Source organism: Falco naumanni, chromosome 1, assembly GCF_017639655.2.
Source record: "Falco naumanni isolate bFalNau1 chromosome 1, bFalNau1.pat, whole genome shotgun sequence".
In the NCBI taxonomy this organism is placed as follows: domain Eukaryota; kingdom Metazoa; phylum Chordata; class Aves; order Falconiformes; family Falconidae; genus Falco; species Falco naumanni.
Genome location: NC_054054.1, coordinates 76014632 through 76033131, shown reverse-complemented (window position 1 = coordinate 76033131; position 18500 = coordinate 76014632). Strand labels below are relative to the sequence as shown.

General features: G+C 40.4%; 1 protein-coding gene across 3 annotated transcripts in view; it reads left to right on the top strand.

Annotated features, from left to right (window-relative positions):
* TNKS (tankyrase) overlaps positions 1-18500 on the top strand; it is a 141324-nt gene that overhangs the window by 115209 nt on the left and 7615 nt on the right. Inside the window, exons 13-25 of one of the 3 annotated variants that reach the window (XM_040599890.1) lie at positions 311-390; positions 1445-1590; positions 2572-2737; positions 5370-5589; positions 5864-5973; positions 8520-8708; positions 10059-10296; positions 11012-11094; positions 13598-13718; positions 14335-14432; positions 15791-15865; positions 17102-17207; positions 18049-18235. In XM_040599890.1, coding sequence (XP_040455824.1) covers positions 311-390; positions 1445-1590; positions 2572-2737; positions 5370-5589; positions 5864-5973; positions 8520-8708; positions 10059-10296; positions 11012-11094; positions 13598-13718; positions 14335-14432; positions 15791-15865; positions 17102-17207; positions 18049-18235 — 1819 coding nt within the window. The other 2 variants (XM_040599881.1, XM_040599898.1) reach the window with 2 other exon arrangements.

Genomic DNA, 18500 nt, shown 5'->3' with positions numbered 1-18500 from the left:
GCAAAACTTTGATTTTGTCCCAGGGTGCATGTAGGTTTCTTAAAATGTAGTTTTTACCGTACAGTAGGATTAACAAAGCAGTGAAATTCCATTTGGCAGAATAATGTCAGCTCTAGAGTCTAAATCTGGCTGGTGCACACTGAAACTAAGGCTCTTCATTCAGCGGTTCAGGCAATATGAACTTGAACATCACAACTCCAGCTGTGTTTTCACAAATGACAACACACACAGATTTGGAAAATACGCTGGACACAAGTTAATATAATTTAATAATCCTAAGTAATCCTAAACCATCTTTTTCCTTGTGTAGAAAGTACACCTGTGCGCACATCCGATGTGGATTACCGGTTGTTAGAAGCATCCAAAGCTGGAGACTTGGAAACTGTGAAGGTAGGTTTGAGCAATTCATGTTAACTTTCCATTTTGCCTTGGTGTGCAAGGCTTGTGGAAGCCTTTGCTACAAGACTTGTGGAAGTGGTGACCAGTGGATGGTAAATCATAAGAAATGGGAAGGCAAGTCTCTCTTTTTTTTTTTTTTTTCCTTTTCTTTTTTTCTCCTTCTTCTTTCTAGAAGCTAGTGCATTAAGATGTGCTGAGGTGTTTCGCTTGAGTATTTGGCTGTTTGTTCTCCCAGTCCTTCACATAGCCGTGTCTTCAGTGGACACAGATGCAGCCATAATTCTTTGAAGCAGATGCTGTGATCCTCAGAGTAACGGTTTAGTAGAAACAAGCTTCAGGTGCATGAGTCAATCAGAAGGCATGCAAACAAAACTGTTAACAGGTAGCATATGTCACATTTTAAGCCATCCTTAATCTGAAGGTGAAGGGTCAGGCCATGGAATCCCAGCATCATGGGAAGGTTTGATCTTGTCTTTCAGGCTTGGTCTGTAGGCAAAATAGCCGAGAGGTAGATCGTTCTGCGTGCATTCTCACCTTGAACTCCAACATCATACCTATTCATATTCAAACAGCAGCAGTTTTGGGCACCAGTAGCTCCTTTGACTGCCAAGCTCAATATTTCTAGATTTCTGAAGGCAACATAAGCTGGAAATGGTAATGTGTCTGGAGAAAGTTATGTGGCTTTGAACCTGGTGCTTGATGATATAGAGGCTCACCCTTTCTAATACATTAGGAATGTCTTCGTACTGCTTCCATCATTTAAATTGTTAGTTGTAGAAGTACTTTCAGCCATAAATTCAGAGCATCTGTTTTTTTAACTTTGCCTAAGAGGAAGAAGATTTCCCGAAACCTAACTTCTAAAGATTTGTATATAATAGTAAATGGATCAAGTTTTGTGCTGGGATGTTTGGAGGTGGTATTTTGGGGCTTTTCTTTTGTGTTGCTGTTGTTGTGGTTGTGTTTGGTTTGGGTTGGGTGTGTCTGTGTGTGTGTTACTTGGTTTAGTTCCATGCTAGAATTTTGGTTTCTTCTTTTGTTTTTGCAGCAACTTTGCAGCCCTCAGAATGTGAATTGTAGAGATTTGGAAGGCCGTCATTCAACACCACTGCACTTTGCTGCAGGATATAACCGTGTATCAGTGGTGGAGTATCTGTTGCACCATGGGGCAGATGTGCATGCTAAAGATAAAGGGTACGTTTCATTCCATGATACACTCTGATGTTTTCCATTAGCGTGAGACTTCTACCCCCCTCTATTCATTACGTTTCAGATTTCAGTAGCCATTATGTTTTTTCTCTTGAAAACTTTTCTCTTTTCCTTCTTTTTGTTCTGCATTGTTCCTGACATCCCTGTAGGGAGATTATAGACCATTAAAGCATACTTAGCTTTCTGGCAAAGCCGTTGTCAAGTATGTATCTGGCACTGTAATACATGATCTTTCTTTTCCTCCTCCTCTTGCCCATTTTGGAGACTTTGTGCTTAAAAGCAGCCTTTAAGATCTAAAATTAGTTTTGAATTGCATGGGGTAAAATACCAGGGTTATCTCTGGTCATTTTTCTAAGTTTGCTAATTATTAAGTTAGTTAGTTATTCAGTTAAATGGTACAAACTAGTTACAGGTTTTTCATTATTTGCAAAGCAGTCATGTAGGATAGCATGATTATCTTTGATCCTTCACTCCAATATATTGGTTTAGGGTGGGAGATAATGCATTTTCAATGCTAAAACATTTCTGATACTGAATTTTCAGGCTCCCCCTGAGAGAAATGTTTGGGTATCCTTCGGTATCTATCAGGTGTGCAGTGCTTACTAATAACTGTACTTCAAACCCATTGTCTAGTATTACACCTTTTCTGAAATGTACACTCAAATATGCAAAGTCAGACCGTCAGTGATTTTTACAATTTAGTTTTTGGCTACTGCTAACAGCATTGAAGTTACTTGCTTTTGGAAGTAGTACCATTGGTGCTTGCTAAGCATTTAAAAGTCTCCTGGATGTGAACTGAAGTTTTCATTGATGTTTTAATAGCAGGGAAATAAAGCTGTGAAAATTGGAAAGGCTGAAAGATACCAATAATGTCTGGTGAAAGTGGGAGTTTTATCTACTGGAACTTTGTATGATTGCATATTGGATTTTATTTTCTGTAGCTATTAATACTTTCTCTTTGATTAGTGGCTTAGTACCCCTGCACAATGCTTGTTCTTACGGACACTACGAAGTAGCTGAACTCTTAGTGAGGCACGGTGCTTCTGTCAACGTGGCAGACCTGTGGAAATTCACTCCTCTACATGAAGCAGCAGCAAAAGGAAAATACGAAATCTGCAAGCTGCTTTTAAAAGTATGTGCTGGAGTTCAGATGTGTCTTTAAATGTGTATATGTTTGGTTTTGCTGAAGATTAATTAATGCAAAGTTAATTGCATTCAGTGAATTCTTTATGGTGCCTTTGAATCTATTTTCCTTTTACAGTTGTCAGATGATTTCTTGTGTAATGTCAGTTCACTTACAAAGAATCATTACTTTTTCCAGTATGTGTGTTAATACTATTAGCCAAGTAGAACAAGACTCTCCAACTGGAAAAAGCAGCTGGATTTGTGTAAAAATACTAAAAAACCCCACCTTACCCTATTCATATCTTTCTGGAACAGCTACTACAGTTAGGTAAACCTTTGTAGATACTTACACAGGAGTGTGTTACAGAGCAATAACTGAGGGTGGATCCTAAATGGTGTCTGGCATGTTAGAAATTTAAAACTGTTATATTAATGTATAATTTTTCAAGTGCCTAGAGAAAATGCTTATATACTGTGGAATAAATATTCATTATAATTAGTGGAAGAACCTGTAAAAAGCATGAGGTAATGCCAGCATGTTTCCAGTAAGAAACATGAGTTTGAGAGACTTCTTGACATAAGGTCATATCCTGCTGTGCTAGAGGGGAATTTCTTGCCAATCCTATTTCCTGTTCTAGCCTTGCCTACTTCACGTCCCGCTGAAGCACAACATTTAAAATAAATCAGAATATGGATAGTCTTAAAAAGTTATGAGGCTTTTCCCTGTCCACTTCTCTTAATTTGCTGCTGCAAAGCCCTGCTGTTTCCCTCCTATCTTATTATTTCACTTGATTACCAAAAAAGCATTCAGAGGGGGTAGCACATCAGTTTGAAACACATCTGCAGTAGAAACCAGAAGATGTTCAGACATGTCTATAGAGTAGGCATGGTGATGGCCCTGGTAGTGATGCCTGAATACAGATATTAGCTCAAGCTATAGAGGCACTCATAATCTTTCAAGCACACTGTTACTTTATAGACACCGGAGGTTTGTGGAGTTTTCTAATCATTCCACTGGGAATGTAGCCATTTTTTGCATCCATACTGAATGGACATACAACAGGAAATAGGAAAGGGCTGAAATCTATCTTTTTGAAATACTCTTGCACAAGAGCTGAATAGGCCCATAAGGTGACACAGTTTTGTAGAGGCTCTGGGTGTCCGTGGATATGTGCTCGCACTGCAGTTTGCTCACAGCTTCTCTTGCTGTGTCTCTTATGCCAGCTGGCAGTGCTGTCAGTTCTGCTGAGCCATGGGTGTTGAGCTTGACAACTCCTGACTTGCACTCTTTCTATCCTGGTCTGCTTGGAGGAAGAAGCAAAAATGTACAGGCATTTTGGAGAGACCTTCTTTTTTTCATCACCTTTCTTTAAAATTACCTCCTTCGTTTTGTTTCTGTGCCTTTGAAGGGGTCTCAGAAGGCACTGCCTCTTCATTTAGATATTCCGGAGACTATTTGAACAGTTCCAGGTTTTGTGAGTTTTAAATTAAGGTATCTAAGGTCATATCTTGGAGAAGTGATTGCAGTTTAAAAGGTTTTGTGCAAAGAATGCTCTCTTCGCAGAAGCCCCACAGATGTGGAACTGGTTCTGTGTAATCAATACTCTGTCCCTTGCTGTTTACCCTTTACGCCCTGGGCTTTGCTGTACTGCTTCCAAACACAAGGCTGTTAATTCCTTCTGCTCTCCCCATGCCTAGCTCATTCCCTGTGGCTCACGCTCACGCAGCTCTGCCGGTGTCCCCAGTGAGCAATGGTGGGGTAGGCATGCTGACAGGGGTTAGACCGCTGCGTTTGATTCATCTGAAGGGGCCAGCCAGAGAACTCTAGTGCTAGCAGCTGCCTCTGCCTTATCTATCTTTCTGTTTTCCTGCCGCTGCTGAGAGTGAACAGGGAAGGAGCTGTCCTCCCACAAAGCTGTGATGTGGACGTGACTCACTCCATATGCTGTATGTAGACATGTTTCCCTCACGCTGTGCTCTGTTCTTATTGCTGGCTGATCTGTGTACTTTATCAGCACAGATATACTCCAGCAGTCATCCAAATCCACTTTCTGACCAACATGTTTTCTTTACTGCTTTCCAGGACCTGTAAACAGCTGAAGATGGTGCTGTTACCTATTGGGAAGCGTAGAAATGAGTATTTTTCTAGTTCCCTTCTGAAACAGGTGTCTTCCAATAGCAGGGTGGCATTTAGTGAGACTTGGGACCTGGTTTCACCAGCTCAGAAAGGCGTGCTGAGGGAACACCTCTGGTTTGCAGGAGAAGGGAAAGATTAGCTGGCAAGATATTTGCAGTTGGCTTTTCTTTAGCACCTGCTGTGGCGGTAGGGTATAGCTATATGCAGGATATATGTTCCTGAACCTACTTCAGTTGCAAGCAGAGCAGTGGCAGCTCTTGCAGAGGCCGGCTGTTCTTGCCTGTGGAGTTGAGATTCGTGTAGCTGTGTTGCAGACTAGTGCTTTAGGCCTCAGCCTCCTGGATTTATTCTCATGTGCCTACTGATCGATACAGTTGCTACTTCATGACGGCAGGTCGTCAAAATCCCCCATTGCCTAGCTTGTGCTATAAAATAGTGACACACGTACGCGCGCTGATCTGCTCACGGTTGTGACAGTAGCATTCCGCTTTGCTCTTTGCAGCACGGAGCTGATCCAACAAAAAAGAATAGAGATGGGAACACTCCTCTAGATTTGGTGAAAGAAGGAGACACAGATATTCAGGATTTATTGCGAGGAGACGCTGCCTTGCTAGATGCTGCCAAGAAGGGGTGCCTGGCACGAGTGCAGAAGCTATGTACTCAAGAAAATATCAATTGTAGAGACACCCAGGGAAGAAATTCAACACCACTACATCTTGCAGGTAGGTGACTTATGAGGTTTTGAAGGCTTTTTTTTTATGATAGGGCTGCATAAGTTAATTGCTAAAACCAGAATTCGTATAGCAAGAGTTTCACAGAGTATTGTCCTGTACAGAGAGTTGTTAACCATGGCAGCTGTGTTGCAGGAGGTAGTACGGTTGCTAGGAAAGAGGAGGTTTTGCAGTCAAAAAATTGCTCTAGCTTTTCTGTCTAATAGTTTTTCTTCATTTTTAGCTCTCCTAATACCTGATCTCTTCTCCTGTGCCTTTCCTACAGCCGGTTACAACAACTTGGAAGTAGCTGAATACCTTCTGGAACATGGTGCTGATGTTAATGCCCAGGACAAAGGAGGATTAATCCCCCTGCACAATGCAGCATCCTATGGGGTAGGTGCAGGCATTCTTGCCATGAATAGACCAACAAGAAACTCCCTAGTCATATCCAAAGCCAGTTATTTTGCAGCTGTCTTGCTGTGAACATAGATCAGGTTTTCATGGCGTGAAATACTTGTTGGGCTAAGTTGCTGTTGAGTCCTGTTTGCAGCCATACAGATCTAAATAGGACACAGATTTGGGTGTGCTGTAGCAGTTAAAGGCTGCAGTTTTTAGAAAAATCACTAGAACATAGCTTTTATGCAGGTAAGCAGAGGAACAGTTTTGAACAGTGTTAAATTTGGGGCGACTGTTGAAACAAAAGATCTCAAGTTCTTGCTGAAAGACTTGGATGGAAGGAAGAGAATAATACCAGGGGGTCATGTCCCTGGTGATGTCATCCCAGGTGATGACAGGAAAGTGGTTGTCTGTTACAGCTGGTCTCTGGTGGGGAGCTATTGCTAAAGCTAAAGTGTTGGAGGGCTACTGAGTTTGTAGTATGGGTGATCTTCTGGTCAAGCTATCTACTGCAGTGGGGTGCAGTGGCTGATTCAGAGCATTTTGGATGAGGCAGGCCCTCCTTCCTCCATGTAGGAGGAAGCATCTGTGTGCATACCAGTTGTACAGGTGCTTGATTGCTTATAAGCAGCTGTTAAGTGTGGATGAGATGAGAAAGAAATCTGTAAATAGTTGTACAGAGACTGTTCTTGAGAAGCTCCTAGCAGTGTGCTTATGGTCAGGCAGAGGACATGAAACTCGAAGTAATATTTTTGATGGTCTCATGATACGTTTTGTCTGGTACTGCCTGGTCCTGGCACAAGAAGAGCAAAATCTGGGAGAGGTGTTCATAATAGAACCACAATTGCTTTTGTTTGAGAGTGAAATGAAATTAGTACAGCGTTCACCTTAATTTTAAGGAGACACTCAGCCTGCATTTCTTACATTGGTTTTCTATGTCAGTCTGGGATCCCAGTGTCCTGAAGAGCAAAAAGCTCCAAATCCTGTTGGATTTGTTTATAATTGCAACTCAGAAATCTTGTATGATACTGGGTCCTAATACCAAGCAATATTATTCATCAGCATCTGCCATAAACATTAAATTCCCAGGACATTGCTTAAATCTAGAGAGAGATTCTGCTGCAAAGATTGCATTTGTTCTTTTCAAGCATGAGAAACCAGAACACACATTTTACACAAAGGCAAACATTCCTTACTGGCACAGGAAAATGTCAGAGATTGGTTCAAGCTGATTATCACTTCTAAAAACTGTAATGTCAATCCAATCTGGTTGCTTTACTTTCTCTAGGGAAGGTTGACGGAGCACTGTTCGGTGCTTTTCCACCAGCTTATAAATTAAGACTTGTTGTATACTTTCCTGTGATGGCCCACGCTTCTCTCTGAGCTGTCATCGGGCTGTTCAGATCTCTGTGGTGGGAGGTAAAGAGGAGATGAGTGCTGGTTTCACAGGTTCATAGCTGGCAGGTTTCATGGGCTCAACCTTTTCCTCACAGTGTCTTCAGTTCTTTCAGCTAGCGCTTCATGCTGCATGTCCCTCGGTAGGGTTTCATGTGGCAGAAAAGTCACAGAAACAGCAATTGCTCTAAGAGTTTGGCAGAGAGGAAAAGTAAGCTCAGCAGTCTTTCCAAACCATGCTTATTCAGAGAGCAGGCCCTTTGGCGAGAGATGCTGAGAGTCACTTAATTGCCATCAGGAGGAAAAATGAAATCTATTGGCAAATATTTGCACTTCTTACAGTTTCAGTGTTTCATGCTCCTACCTACTCATTTTGACTACCAGCTTTTTTATTTCTTAGCTGTATTGCACAAGTAACCTATATGGTCAGAGGCAGCCAAAAAATTTCTTTGCCAGTTTTCTGTTCTGTTATTTTTAACATGGCAGACTTCAAGGATGGGATATTGATGGAAGCGTGGGCATAGAAGATCATTGCTTTTATAGCCCATGTAAAACGGTTGTCCCTTATGACACTCAGTGCTTTTTATCAATTACAGTTGTCTCATTGGAGAAGGAGCACATTTGTTCTGGCACGGATGGGTTCAAAGTCTTGAAAGAAAGCAATGAAAGTATGACAAAGACTTCTGTGTACAGACATTTAAGTGGTGGCTCAGCAGTACAACACATTGGTCTTTAGAACTTCTAATACTGTATCACAAATGTTGCAGCCCTGTGAATTCATATCGCCAGTTCAAATTTGTCTACAAATATTTTGATAGTTAACTCTTATCAGTTTTATGCTGGATCAAGCATCATGGCTGCTCCTGTAGCTGACACAGACTTCATGCTATGTACTTGGGGTGATTTGACAGAAATGTAATCCTGTGTCTGATCCAAGTTATACGTGTGCTGGTGGAGCATCTGACTGTGGAGCTGCAGTGTAAAGTGCTATCTGAAGAGGTGTGCTGCTGTGTAGACACAGGAGGCAGAGAAGTAAGTTAAAGGAAAGAGAAATTTCAGGGGTTTCTAAGCACCATTACCTCTGGCATGAAAAGGAGTTACCTGTTTTACCAGTGTCATGTTGATTAAGATGTTCTTGTGTTTTCCAGCATGTGGATATAGCAGCGCTGTTGATCAAATACAATACATGCGTAAACGCAACAGATAAATGGGCGTTCACACCGCTGCATGAAGCTGCGCAAAAAGGAAGGACGCAGCTATGTGCTCTGCTGTTAGCTCATGGAGCAGATCCAACCATGAAGAATCAAGAGGGTCAGACACCACTAGACCTGGCAACAGTAAGTTCGTGTTGGCATGCCAGCCACGGGCTGCCCTGAAGGATTTGCTCTGCATATTAAATGACTTTCTATGGCTCCATGGCATTAGCAGTCCTCAGCTTTTTCTGTGCTGAGGTAGAGGGAGATGAGCATCTCCAGGGTGCCCGTTTGTAACATTTTACCTGTGGGTCCAGGCTTTTTCCTTTGGCTGAGAACTTAACATGGCTTGTGATTTAAGGTTTCCTTCTGCTTAAGGATTCACTTCTGGGATCAATCTCCTCATTGCCAGAAATAAACCTCTCTGAAACGTCCTTGACGATGATCAACCTCTGTACTGTTAGTGACCATTTCTTTGAACCTAGGAGGAAAATCAGATGGACCTTTAGAGGAACAGGATCATTTAGAGGATAGGATAATTATGCTCGGTGCCTGCATATTACCTTCGTTCTTTTAAGTCTAACTCTAAAACAACACTCTTAAGATTTGCAGGTGGCTATCAAACTTTTTCCAAAACTAGCATCCAGAAACATTCCTGTTAATGGTGGCAGTGGTGGCTGGTTAAAAAAGCCTAATAAGGTTACAAGAACCTCTGTGTCCCAGGTTAGCCAATCTTGATGGAATAGATAATGCAACAAATTGGATGCTGTGTCTGTATAGTGTGGGTGTCTTTTAAGGCTACTGATTGATTTATGGAGAGTTCAAGAAATATTCTCCAGAATAATCTGAGCTATTAAAAACTTACATTGTGATGAGGGATATGAAAACTATATGATTTCTCTGAGGGGAAAAAAGGAAGTCTTAATCATGTCCTACAAGAACATGCAAGGAGAAAATTCTTGAAAATGAGGGGCCTGATTGATTTAGTGAGCAGAGGCTAAATCCAATTGTTAGCAAAGTTCATACTTCTCCTGTAGCTGCTGTCTTTTTTTTTTTTTTTTCTATTGTAATACGGCAAGATGTGATTATAGCAAAGGCAGTGGTAGTGTTTCATGAAATCTTGATCCGGTGCAAAATGCTTCACTAGAAGTTGTCTGACAGAAATTACGAGGTGCCATTGCCTGGCCTAGGTTGTGTCAGATAAAGTTGCTGCATCGCTCTTCCTGGCTTTAACATCCATAAAGTCATTATGCCACAAAATGAAGTTGGATGTACCTTCTCAAATACTTTTAGAAATGCAGAGAACCCCATTCACCTGTGCCTGAGCATTGAATCAGAAGGTTCTTGCAACCTTCTGTGTTCCAGAATTTGGCAGTTTCTTTTTAATGGGGAAATGGAGCAATCAATTAAAACTAATTCAAAGAAACATTCTTTCCAGAGATCGGTGACTTGTGATAATAGAACCTCATGTTGAATGTTATTTCTGTTTTTCAGGCTGATGATATCCGAGCTTTGCTGATAGATGCGATGCCTCCAGAAGCTTTGCCTACGTGCTTTAAGCCTCAAGCTACTGTCGTTAGTGCCTCTGTGATCTCACCGGCATCTACGCCGTCCTGCCTCTCCGCTGCCAGCAGTATAGATAACCTCACTGGGCCACTGGCAGAACTAGCCGTAGGAGGGGCATCAAATGCTGGTGATGGAGCAGCAGGAACTGAAAGGAAGGAAGGAGAAGGTGCATTTGCTGCTGGACAAGTTTACGTTGCCAGAAGTACAGTAGCTTAGTATCACAATAGGCCTTATTTTTATCTGGAAAACATTTCTGACTAGCTAGAAAATGTCATAGAGCTTGAACTGTTATCTGCATCTTAAAGTGCCCAGTGCTTGCTCTGTTTTCATGTGCTCTGCCTAGGAGTGTTGTTGGCTTTTCATTTATGTTTGCTATCAAATGTATGATTAGGTCTGACTAAAAGGCAGATCTGATTAGGTGCCCAGATGTTCATTGTTGATTTTATACAGAAAATCCAATGAGAATTCTTATGATTGTGATGGCTGGGGGATTTTGCTAAGGCTTTTAAAACTCTTTGATTAGTATCTGGAATGCATGCTTTATGTCAGCATCCATAGCAAAAATACACCCACCCTTCCTTTCCTTCTCTTTGCAATATGAACCTGTGTTTGCCACAGAACATTTATGCTTTTTAATAGTTGATTCTGAGATGGACTTTACAATGATCTTTCACACAATGGAACTAGATTGTTTATTATAGACGTAGACAAATTGATTGTAAAAAGAATCAAGAGTTTGGAATTTTGAGAGAATCAGTGGTATTGATACTTTTTTTTTTTAAGTACAGAGAGGTTTGTGTGTGTGTTTTTGGTTTGTTTTGTTGTTTGTTTTTTTTTAATTTGGGTGCATAGGATACAATGACTTGTTTTTTCTCTTACAGTCTCAGGTCTTGACATGAATATTACCCAGTTTCTGAAAAGCCTGGGTCTTGAACACCTTCGAGACATTTTTGAGACAGAACAGGTAAGTAGCAAGCCTCATTTTTCTTTGCATGCTTAAAAGATAAACTAATCTAATTAGAGGGACATTTTCATTTTCTAATTGAAAAAGGGAAACAAAAAACGACAACTTCCCATGTACAGAAAGACAAGTATGACCAGGAAAACTGCATATGAGTTGCCAGATACTTCGTGGTGAAGTTGAGGAATCTGAAAATCTCTTTTGTTGTTTGATTCAGATATCCAGTGTCTTTCACTTTCTTATACATACATGATGATTGCCAACTTGGCTTGTATTCTGAGAGTTACATTGGTCCCTGTGAACTTTGAACATGATGGCTATAACAAAGTTAGGTTTGTCACGTGCACTTGGCCTTCAGCCGTCTGATATCTAAACAAGCCTTTCACCACCTGTAGTGCTGCACGTATACATTGGTTAGATCTAGGAAACCCTCCAGTTTGACTATAAGCTGAAATAAAAATGTAGTTTACCAGGGCGTAATCACATTAGAGAATGCAGAAACTGTTTCCTAGTAGGTTAGGACTATAGCATTAATTGGGTTTTGCAGGGCTAATGAGTTTCAAATGGAATTGAGAGATGGGGGAAAAAATCCCATGGACTTATCATTAGTTCACAATATATGAAAAGAATATTGCCACTTTAACAGCTTCTCAAGCTTACCTGACTATTTAGATCAGAAGTACCTCTAATGTATTTGTAGACTTTTTATCTACTGTTTCTTGAATTTAATGTGATAATATTATTTGTTCACGTGAGATGGGCACATTGGTGGAAGTAAAAGGTACAAGTGCAACAGATGGGATTTGATGGTTATTTTTTCCCCAGACCTCTGCTGCTAATCTTTTATAAGGGGTGGTCAGGAAAACAAATGTTTGAAATATATGTGTTGCTTACAGAAAAACTTCCAGCTGTTTCCATGAAATGTTACAGGAGGTATCTCCCCAGAGTTAAAATGCTGTATAATCTTTCTTATATATGAAACATAAGCTCTTTTCTTTAATTTAGAGCTGCTTCTTAATAAGCAGCAAACCAATCTCAAACCAAGGTGTATCCTATTCATATTTCTTTTTGTCTTACTATTTTTCACACCTTCCTGTTACCATGCTGCGTTTTTTCTGCTTTTGCTGCCTTAACTCCTAACCTGCTTTTAAGATCTTCCCCTGCTAATAAGATTTAATAATGCAGATCAGATTCACTGTATTCATTCATCATTTTGAAACTGTTTAGCTCCTCTTGTAATTTTTTTCTAGTGAAAACAAGCTCATCTTCCTTTAAGCTTATTGTTTTAAGCTGCTTTTTCCAATCACTGCAGTACTTTCATGTGCACTTTTAACCCCTTGGGTATTACCACCTCCTTATGCTTTATAATATCTGGGTTTCTTCTGTATTTTTTTTAATGTCACACTGCACATTATTGATGTCTTCAGTGGCTTTTCCACAGCAATCCCAGTAGGGTTGTTTTCTGCTCAGTTGGACAGATGTTCAGTGTAGCCATTAATTCCTTGCTTGAGTTGCTTTCTTTTGAATTAATGATATTCAGTTTGTAGTAGACGGAGTTTCATACCTGCAAGTCCAGTTGTGCTAACAATACAGCTTCTTTTGAATCAAATTGTATGGTTTCCCATTATTTGCTGAGCTTCCCATTATAGTTCAGTGTGTAAATGTGGAAATAAGATTTTTATGTAATTATCACCTCCAGATGAAATCTCTGTTTTTCACAGAATCACCTCAGTGCATAATTGCTTTATAGCAATAAAAATGTGTACTTTATTTAGCCTTTATCTCCTGTTTTTAAAAAAAAAATATTTGACATCATGTTTTATTACTTTTCTGCTTCCATTAGTAATCTCCATGAGCTTGAGATTTAAAACCTTGTCAGGTGATTGTAGATGTATTCATATATTGCAATATGAATAACTAATAGTTAGTTGTATGTGTCCTCACAATGTTAATTATTTCCGAAAATAGGGGGTTAGTTGAGCATGACTTAGCATAGCTGACCCACTGGTTTGATTGCACACATGGATACACACACAGAGTATAAGCACACAGCATAATAATGTTGATGGGAAACACACTTAACATTTATTAGTAAGCTTACAGAATATTCATTTCAGTTTGTGTAATGAAAACAATGAATTGCACAATGGTGTGCAATGTGAGACTTGGAATGCTTCAAAAATACTCCAAGCTTTGTCCCAGCATTTCCATGCATCCTCCTTCTACATAAGTAAAAATGTTTTTGAGAACCAACTCTTGTTGAGTCCTGTAAGAGAAGTAAAAGTTTTGCACAGCTTCAGGCTGTAGCTGCTGGGGATGGTTCTGTGGTAGGGAGAGGCTTGCCAGAAGATGGCAGCAATTAGAAGTGCAGCAAAAGATAAAAAAAACCAAAACCATACTCTTGGTTGCACCATGAATACGTTCCCTTTTTGGAACTGATGGATCTTCAGCCTTGGGAATCAGGCTGGGTTTGGCAAGTGATTCTTGTGGTCTTTCACCTTTCCAGATAACCCTGGATGTGTTGGCAGACATGGGGCATGAGGAGCTTAAAGAAATTGGGATCAATGCATATGGACACCGTCACAAATTAATAAAAGGTGTGGAGAGACTTCTAGGAGGGCAGCAAGGTAAATATGACGCTTATGGTTAATCTTACATGTTGTATACAGCAGGCTCCCAGAGGTCACCTTCTGTAAATTTAGACATTGTCACCAGGACTTGAAAGAATCTGGATATCAAGGAAATGTACTTGCTGGCAGATGTGGTGGCTGGGTGGGTCATGACATGAAAAGAAAATATTGTGGAGATACAGGACTGAGTGATCACTTGCCTTTCCAGAGAGTGGACACCCCTGAGACAGCTGTGCCTATTTCCCAGGACTCTTTCACCCAGGCAAGAGCTTTTAGATTGATTTGCCCTATGTATCTGCCCACAGGCCAGTTGTATCCTGAAGGGTGAATCTGATGGAGTTTTTTGCTGCCCCACACTTCTCAGATCCTTCTCTTGAAAGCAGAATCAATAAAATGCAATTATGTCCCACGTGCGTTTTCCTTTTCTCTTTTAAAGCCTCTGCTGCTAACAAAAGCACTTTTATTTTTTCAAGGTTGTGCTTCTGCCTTGTGTTAATTTTGCATTTCCTGCCATACTGGGGTTATTTAAGAACAGTGCGGGTGCTGGATACAAATAGAGCTGATGTTGTTTCCTCCTGTTGATTTTCACTTCTTTGTTTCTTTCTCTTTGCAGGCACCAATCCTTATTTAACTTTCCACTGTGTGAGTCAGGGGACTATTCTCCTTGACCTTGCTCCTGACGATAAGGAGTATCAGTCTGTAGAAGAGGAGGTATTGCAAGTACCTTTTTTGATGCTATGGTGACAGTGTGTTTTTCTTTTCACTTATAACCCCTCAGAGCTAAGGCGTACAACACATAGGTGTACAAACTGCGTACATCTGACATGATGTTTAGGGCTCTTCCTTTGTCTTTTTATATAGAGCAATGATGGAAATAATTTTGCTGTGTCCTGCTGATTTTTTTTTTTTTTAATAAGTAGTATCTTTGCTCACTTAGTGTTATCCCAGTTTTGCTTTGTTTTGTGTCTTGGATGTTATCTCATAGCAAGGGTTGCCACAGCTTTCCGTAGATAGGTGGACCTGTGAAAATCAAAGGCGGTGAGTGGAGACCAAGGATCCAAGGCCTTGCGAGTCTGTAGCCATTCTCTGTGCTCGGGCTGTTTCTGCATGTGAACCAGCTTGTTTTCTCTTGTCTCAGTGGCTTAGTTAATCTGTAACCCAGATAAACAGCTCTCGGATAATTGAGAATTGACTGTAATTTTGCCTCCCACACACACATGCTCTTTTATTTAAGTAAACTACAAGCAGATACCATTTTGAAAGAAAAATCATAACAGAGACTTTCTGAAGAGTTGTGTTGGGAAGAAACTCCATTTTACTGTGCATTTGCTATTTGTGTAGTGTTCCCACACTGTAGCACAGAAGTGTTTGGAGACTTTTTTAAAAAGTCTAGATATTCAGGGTTGCTGCCAGCTGAGCCTGGAATATTTTTGATTATTAACGCTGTGAACTGGAGGTTGTGCAGATTGTTTTAATAAACTTCTGACAGAAAGGGTCACTTGTCTGCCACAGTAAATTGGGATATTTATTTGAGCTGTTACTAAATGTTGTTGTTGTAGCCATAAACATCTCTGGAAAAGACACAATGAAACCATTGAAATTCTCAGGGGCTGCTAATGACATAGGAAAATCTACAGTGCAAGCATTTTCCTGTCACTAAGAAATACAAACTGAACTCATTAGAAACACATTTGTTATTACTTCAAAATTATGGTTTTGTATATTCATTTTCAAAGATTGGTTTTTTTCTAATCTAAAGCAGGTTTTCTAGTTGTGTATAATTTTGATAGCAAGTGCCACTATTTTTTTTCCTGCGCAGGTTTTTATTACAAGATCGGATAATTGTATCATCCACCTTCTCTGGTGGGGAGCAGCATAGCATGTTGGGGGTGCCTGAGAAATAAAGAGTGTATCTCATTTTAAAATTGAGATATTTTGGGGTTTTTTGACAATTAATTTTCAATCAAGACTGTCTGTTGTTGCCAGTGATAAGCTAAGGTATTACATGAATACTTTGCCTTGCTAGCAAGCTTTATGTGCTGAACATTCGGTTGTGTTCGTTTATGTAGATGCAAAGTACAATCCGGGAGCATCGGGATGGTGGAAATGCTGGTGGGATCTTCAACAGGTACAATGTCATCAGGGTAAGTTTTAAAACCTCTTAATCCTATGTGGTAAAATAAGTTGATACTTATGCAAGCAGGCAGAATTGGTTTAATGGGTCATCCTTTTATATTTAAAGTTCTTCCTTGAAATAATATTCAGGAACAGAATTAAAGCAAGTGCTAAATGTTAAAATTAGACTGATCATGTGCACTGCACACAATGAGGGAGAAGCGTCCACTTGTGTTCTTAAAGGAGTCTGAAGAACTGATACTGAAGACAGAGGTGGTGAAGAGCCTGACTTACGTTTCACAACCCAATTTAATTTCAGAGGTCTATAACTTCTGTATTTGATTTTGCAGCACAGATTTCTTTTTCCCGGTGTTAGTCTTTTCTTGCCTTTTGAAAGGGGATTTTTGGCAGGGGAAAAGGATGAGCATTAATTTTTATTAAAAGTTTCAGTCTCCCTATGCTGCTTTGGATCTTGACAGCTCATTCTTTGATGCTGCCAACTAGAAAAATACCTTTTACAGGTTCTGGCATATCAGAAAATGGAGTGTCGTCTTTCTGAGGGAAAGTACACTTTTCTGGTTTGTTTTTTTTTTTTTTTTTGGGGGGGGGGGGGGGGGGCCGAGGAGGAAATGGAGGGTATCAGAGCAGAACTCTGTTCCTGAGCTCCAGCAAACCCCTGCAGCCTGTCTGTTGGAAAAGTAAGCATTGCAGAGCCTTTGCAACTTGGCCTGTAGATACATGTCCTGAAGCAAACTCTGCTTCCATCCTACTCCCAACCAAAGGTGAAGTCCTATACAGAAGCGACAGTGGTATTAGAGCATGTGGCTGGAATGATATCTCAGTATAGATTAAACAGCACATCATCTTATTTCTTTCCTCAGAAGTTGTTTCTTCTCATAAAATTTCAACCTAAACCAGACAGCAAGGTTCAAAAAGCTAGCGCACAGATTGTTTCAACAGAACTCAAAGCAGAGAGGGAAGGTGTTCCAGTTTGTAGTTCTTGGTGGTATTACGAGCTCAGAGGGAAGAAACCTGAAAGTCTTCCTTAAACATGAGATCTTAAGCTGCAATTTAACCATCTGTAAGTGTGTGCTACCAGCTTGTTTGAAAGACTTCAGCCTCGCATACAGAACAGCCATGAGGTTTCTTCATACCATTCATATGCCTTACTCTCAGTTTCCCTGTCGAATTTATGCAAACTCTGTGAAACTGTATTCTATTTCAATGCCAATTCAAGTGTGGTTGGACCTGTTGTACCACTGCAGATTCAAAAGGTTGTGAACAAGAAGTTGCGAGAGAGATTCTGTCACAGACAGAAAGAGGTCTCAGAGGAGAATCATAATCATCACAATGAACGCATGTTGTTTCACGGTAAGGAAGTGATCTCTATTTGTATGTACTGGTATTTAACAAAAAAAGAAAAAAGCTTACAAGGACCCACAGGCAATGTTAATGTTGCTATGTCTTCATCCTGTACAGTAATTTTATTTCTACACTGGAAATGCAGGGGTGTGAGGGTGGTGGAGTTAGTCTGTGAGGTTACTGCAATCCAAAAAGCTACAGTAGATAAAAAAAATACTTTTTTTTTTAAAAAAGGGTTTTTTTGCTAAGCCGTATCTTAGTCATTTCCAGTAAAGCTTCTGGGAGGATGTTACGTAGCTGTGAAAAAGACAGAGTATCTTCTGAAACAGGGGAGTAGCACAGTGTTCTGCTCTCGTGCTTCAGGCAATCCTCAGGGAAAGGAGCCACAACCAACCATGAGTTTCAGCAAGGTGTTCTCTAGAAGCATCCAGAAGGGCCTACAAATGACAGTTGCCTGAGGGTCCTTCTGCCCTAGATCCTTCTATGATTATGCATAGGAAGTTGGTTTTAGGTATGATTGTCCTGACATCTCGCCCCATCTTAACCAATAGTGATTGCTGGAGAAGGTGTGCATTGACAAGATAAACTGCACTGAAATGTGAGTGGGGGGAAAGCCATTTAATGAGATTTGTGAAATGAGTAAGAGACATGAGTCACACGTAGGATCTTGGTATATAACGATAAATCCCACACATCACTACATCCTGCTGGGTATCGCCCCCTTCCAGCTGACTGAGCACACTTTCTGGTATTTAATGGTCTGTTTGAGGCAGACAAGCTCCTCTTGACATGGTCCTGTATTACTATAGAGCTTAACAAGTATGTATAATTTTGTGTCATTCTGTTCTAGGGTCTCCTTTTATTAATGCTATCATTCACAAAGGATTTGATGAAAGGCATGCATACATCGGAGGAATGTTTGGAGCTGGAATTTACTTTGCTGAAAACTCCTCAAAAAGCAACCAATATGTGTATGGGATAGGAGGAGGAACAGGCTGTCCCACACACAAAGACAGGTCCTGTTATATCTGCCACAGGTATGAGTCCAGCAGAGTACCCTCTTGTGTAATTCTGGCTGTCCTGTTTTTTACGATCCTGGCACAGGATGATTTGCAGGGAAAGAATACCCACTTGAGCTTGGCTGTGGCAGGAAAAATGCAGTTTTCCATTTTTCAAGGCTGAACAAAAAAGGATATAAATGCAGCGAGTCCCACAGAAAGCTCAAAAATTACATCTAAGCATACAGTGAGTATAAATCAAAGTAATTGTGGCTCAGGAAAGAAGCTTAAAACAGCAAGTTTG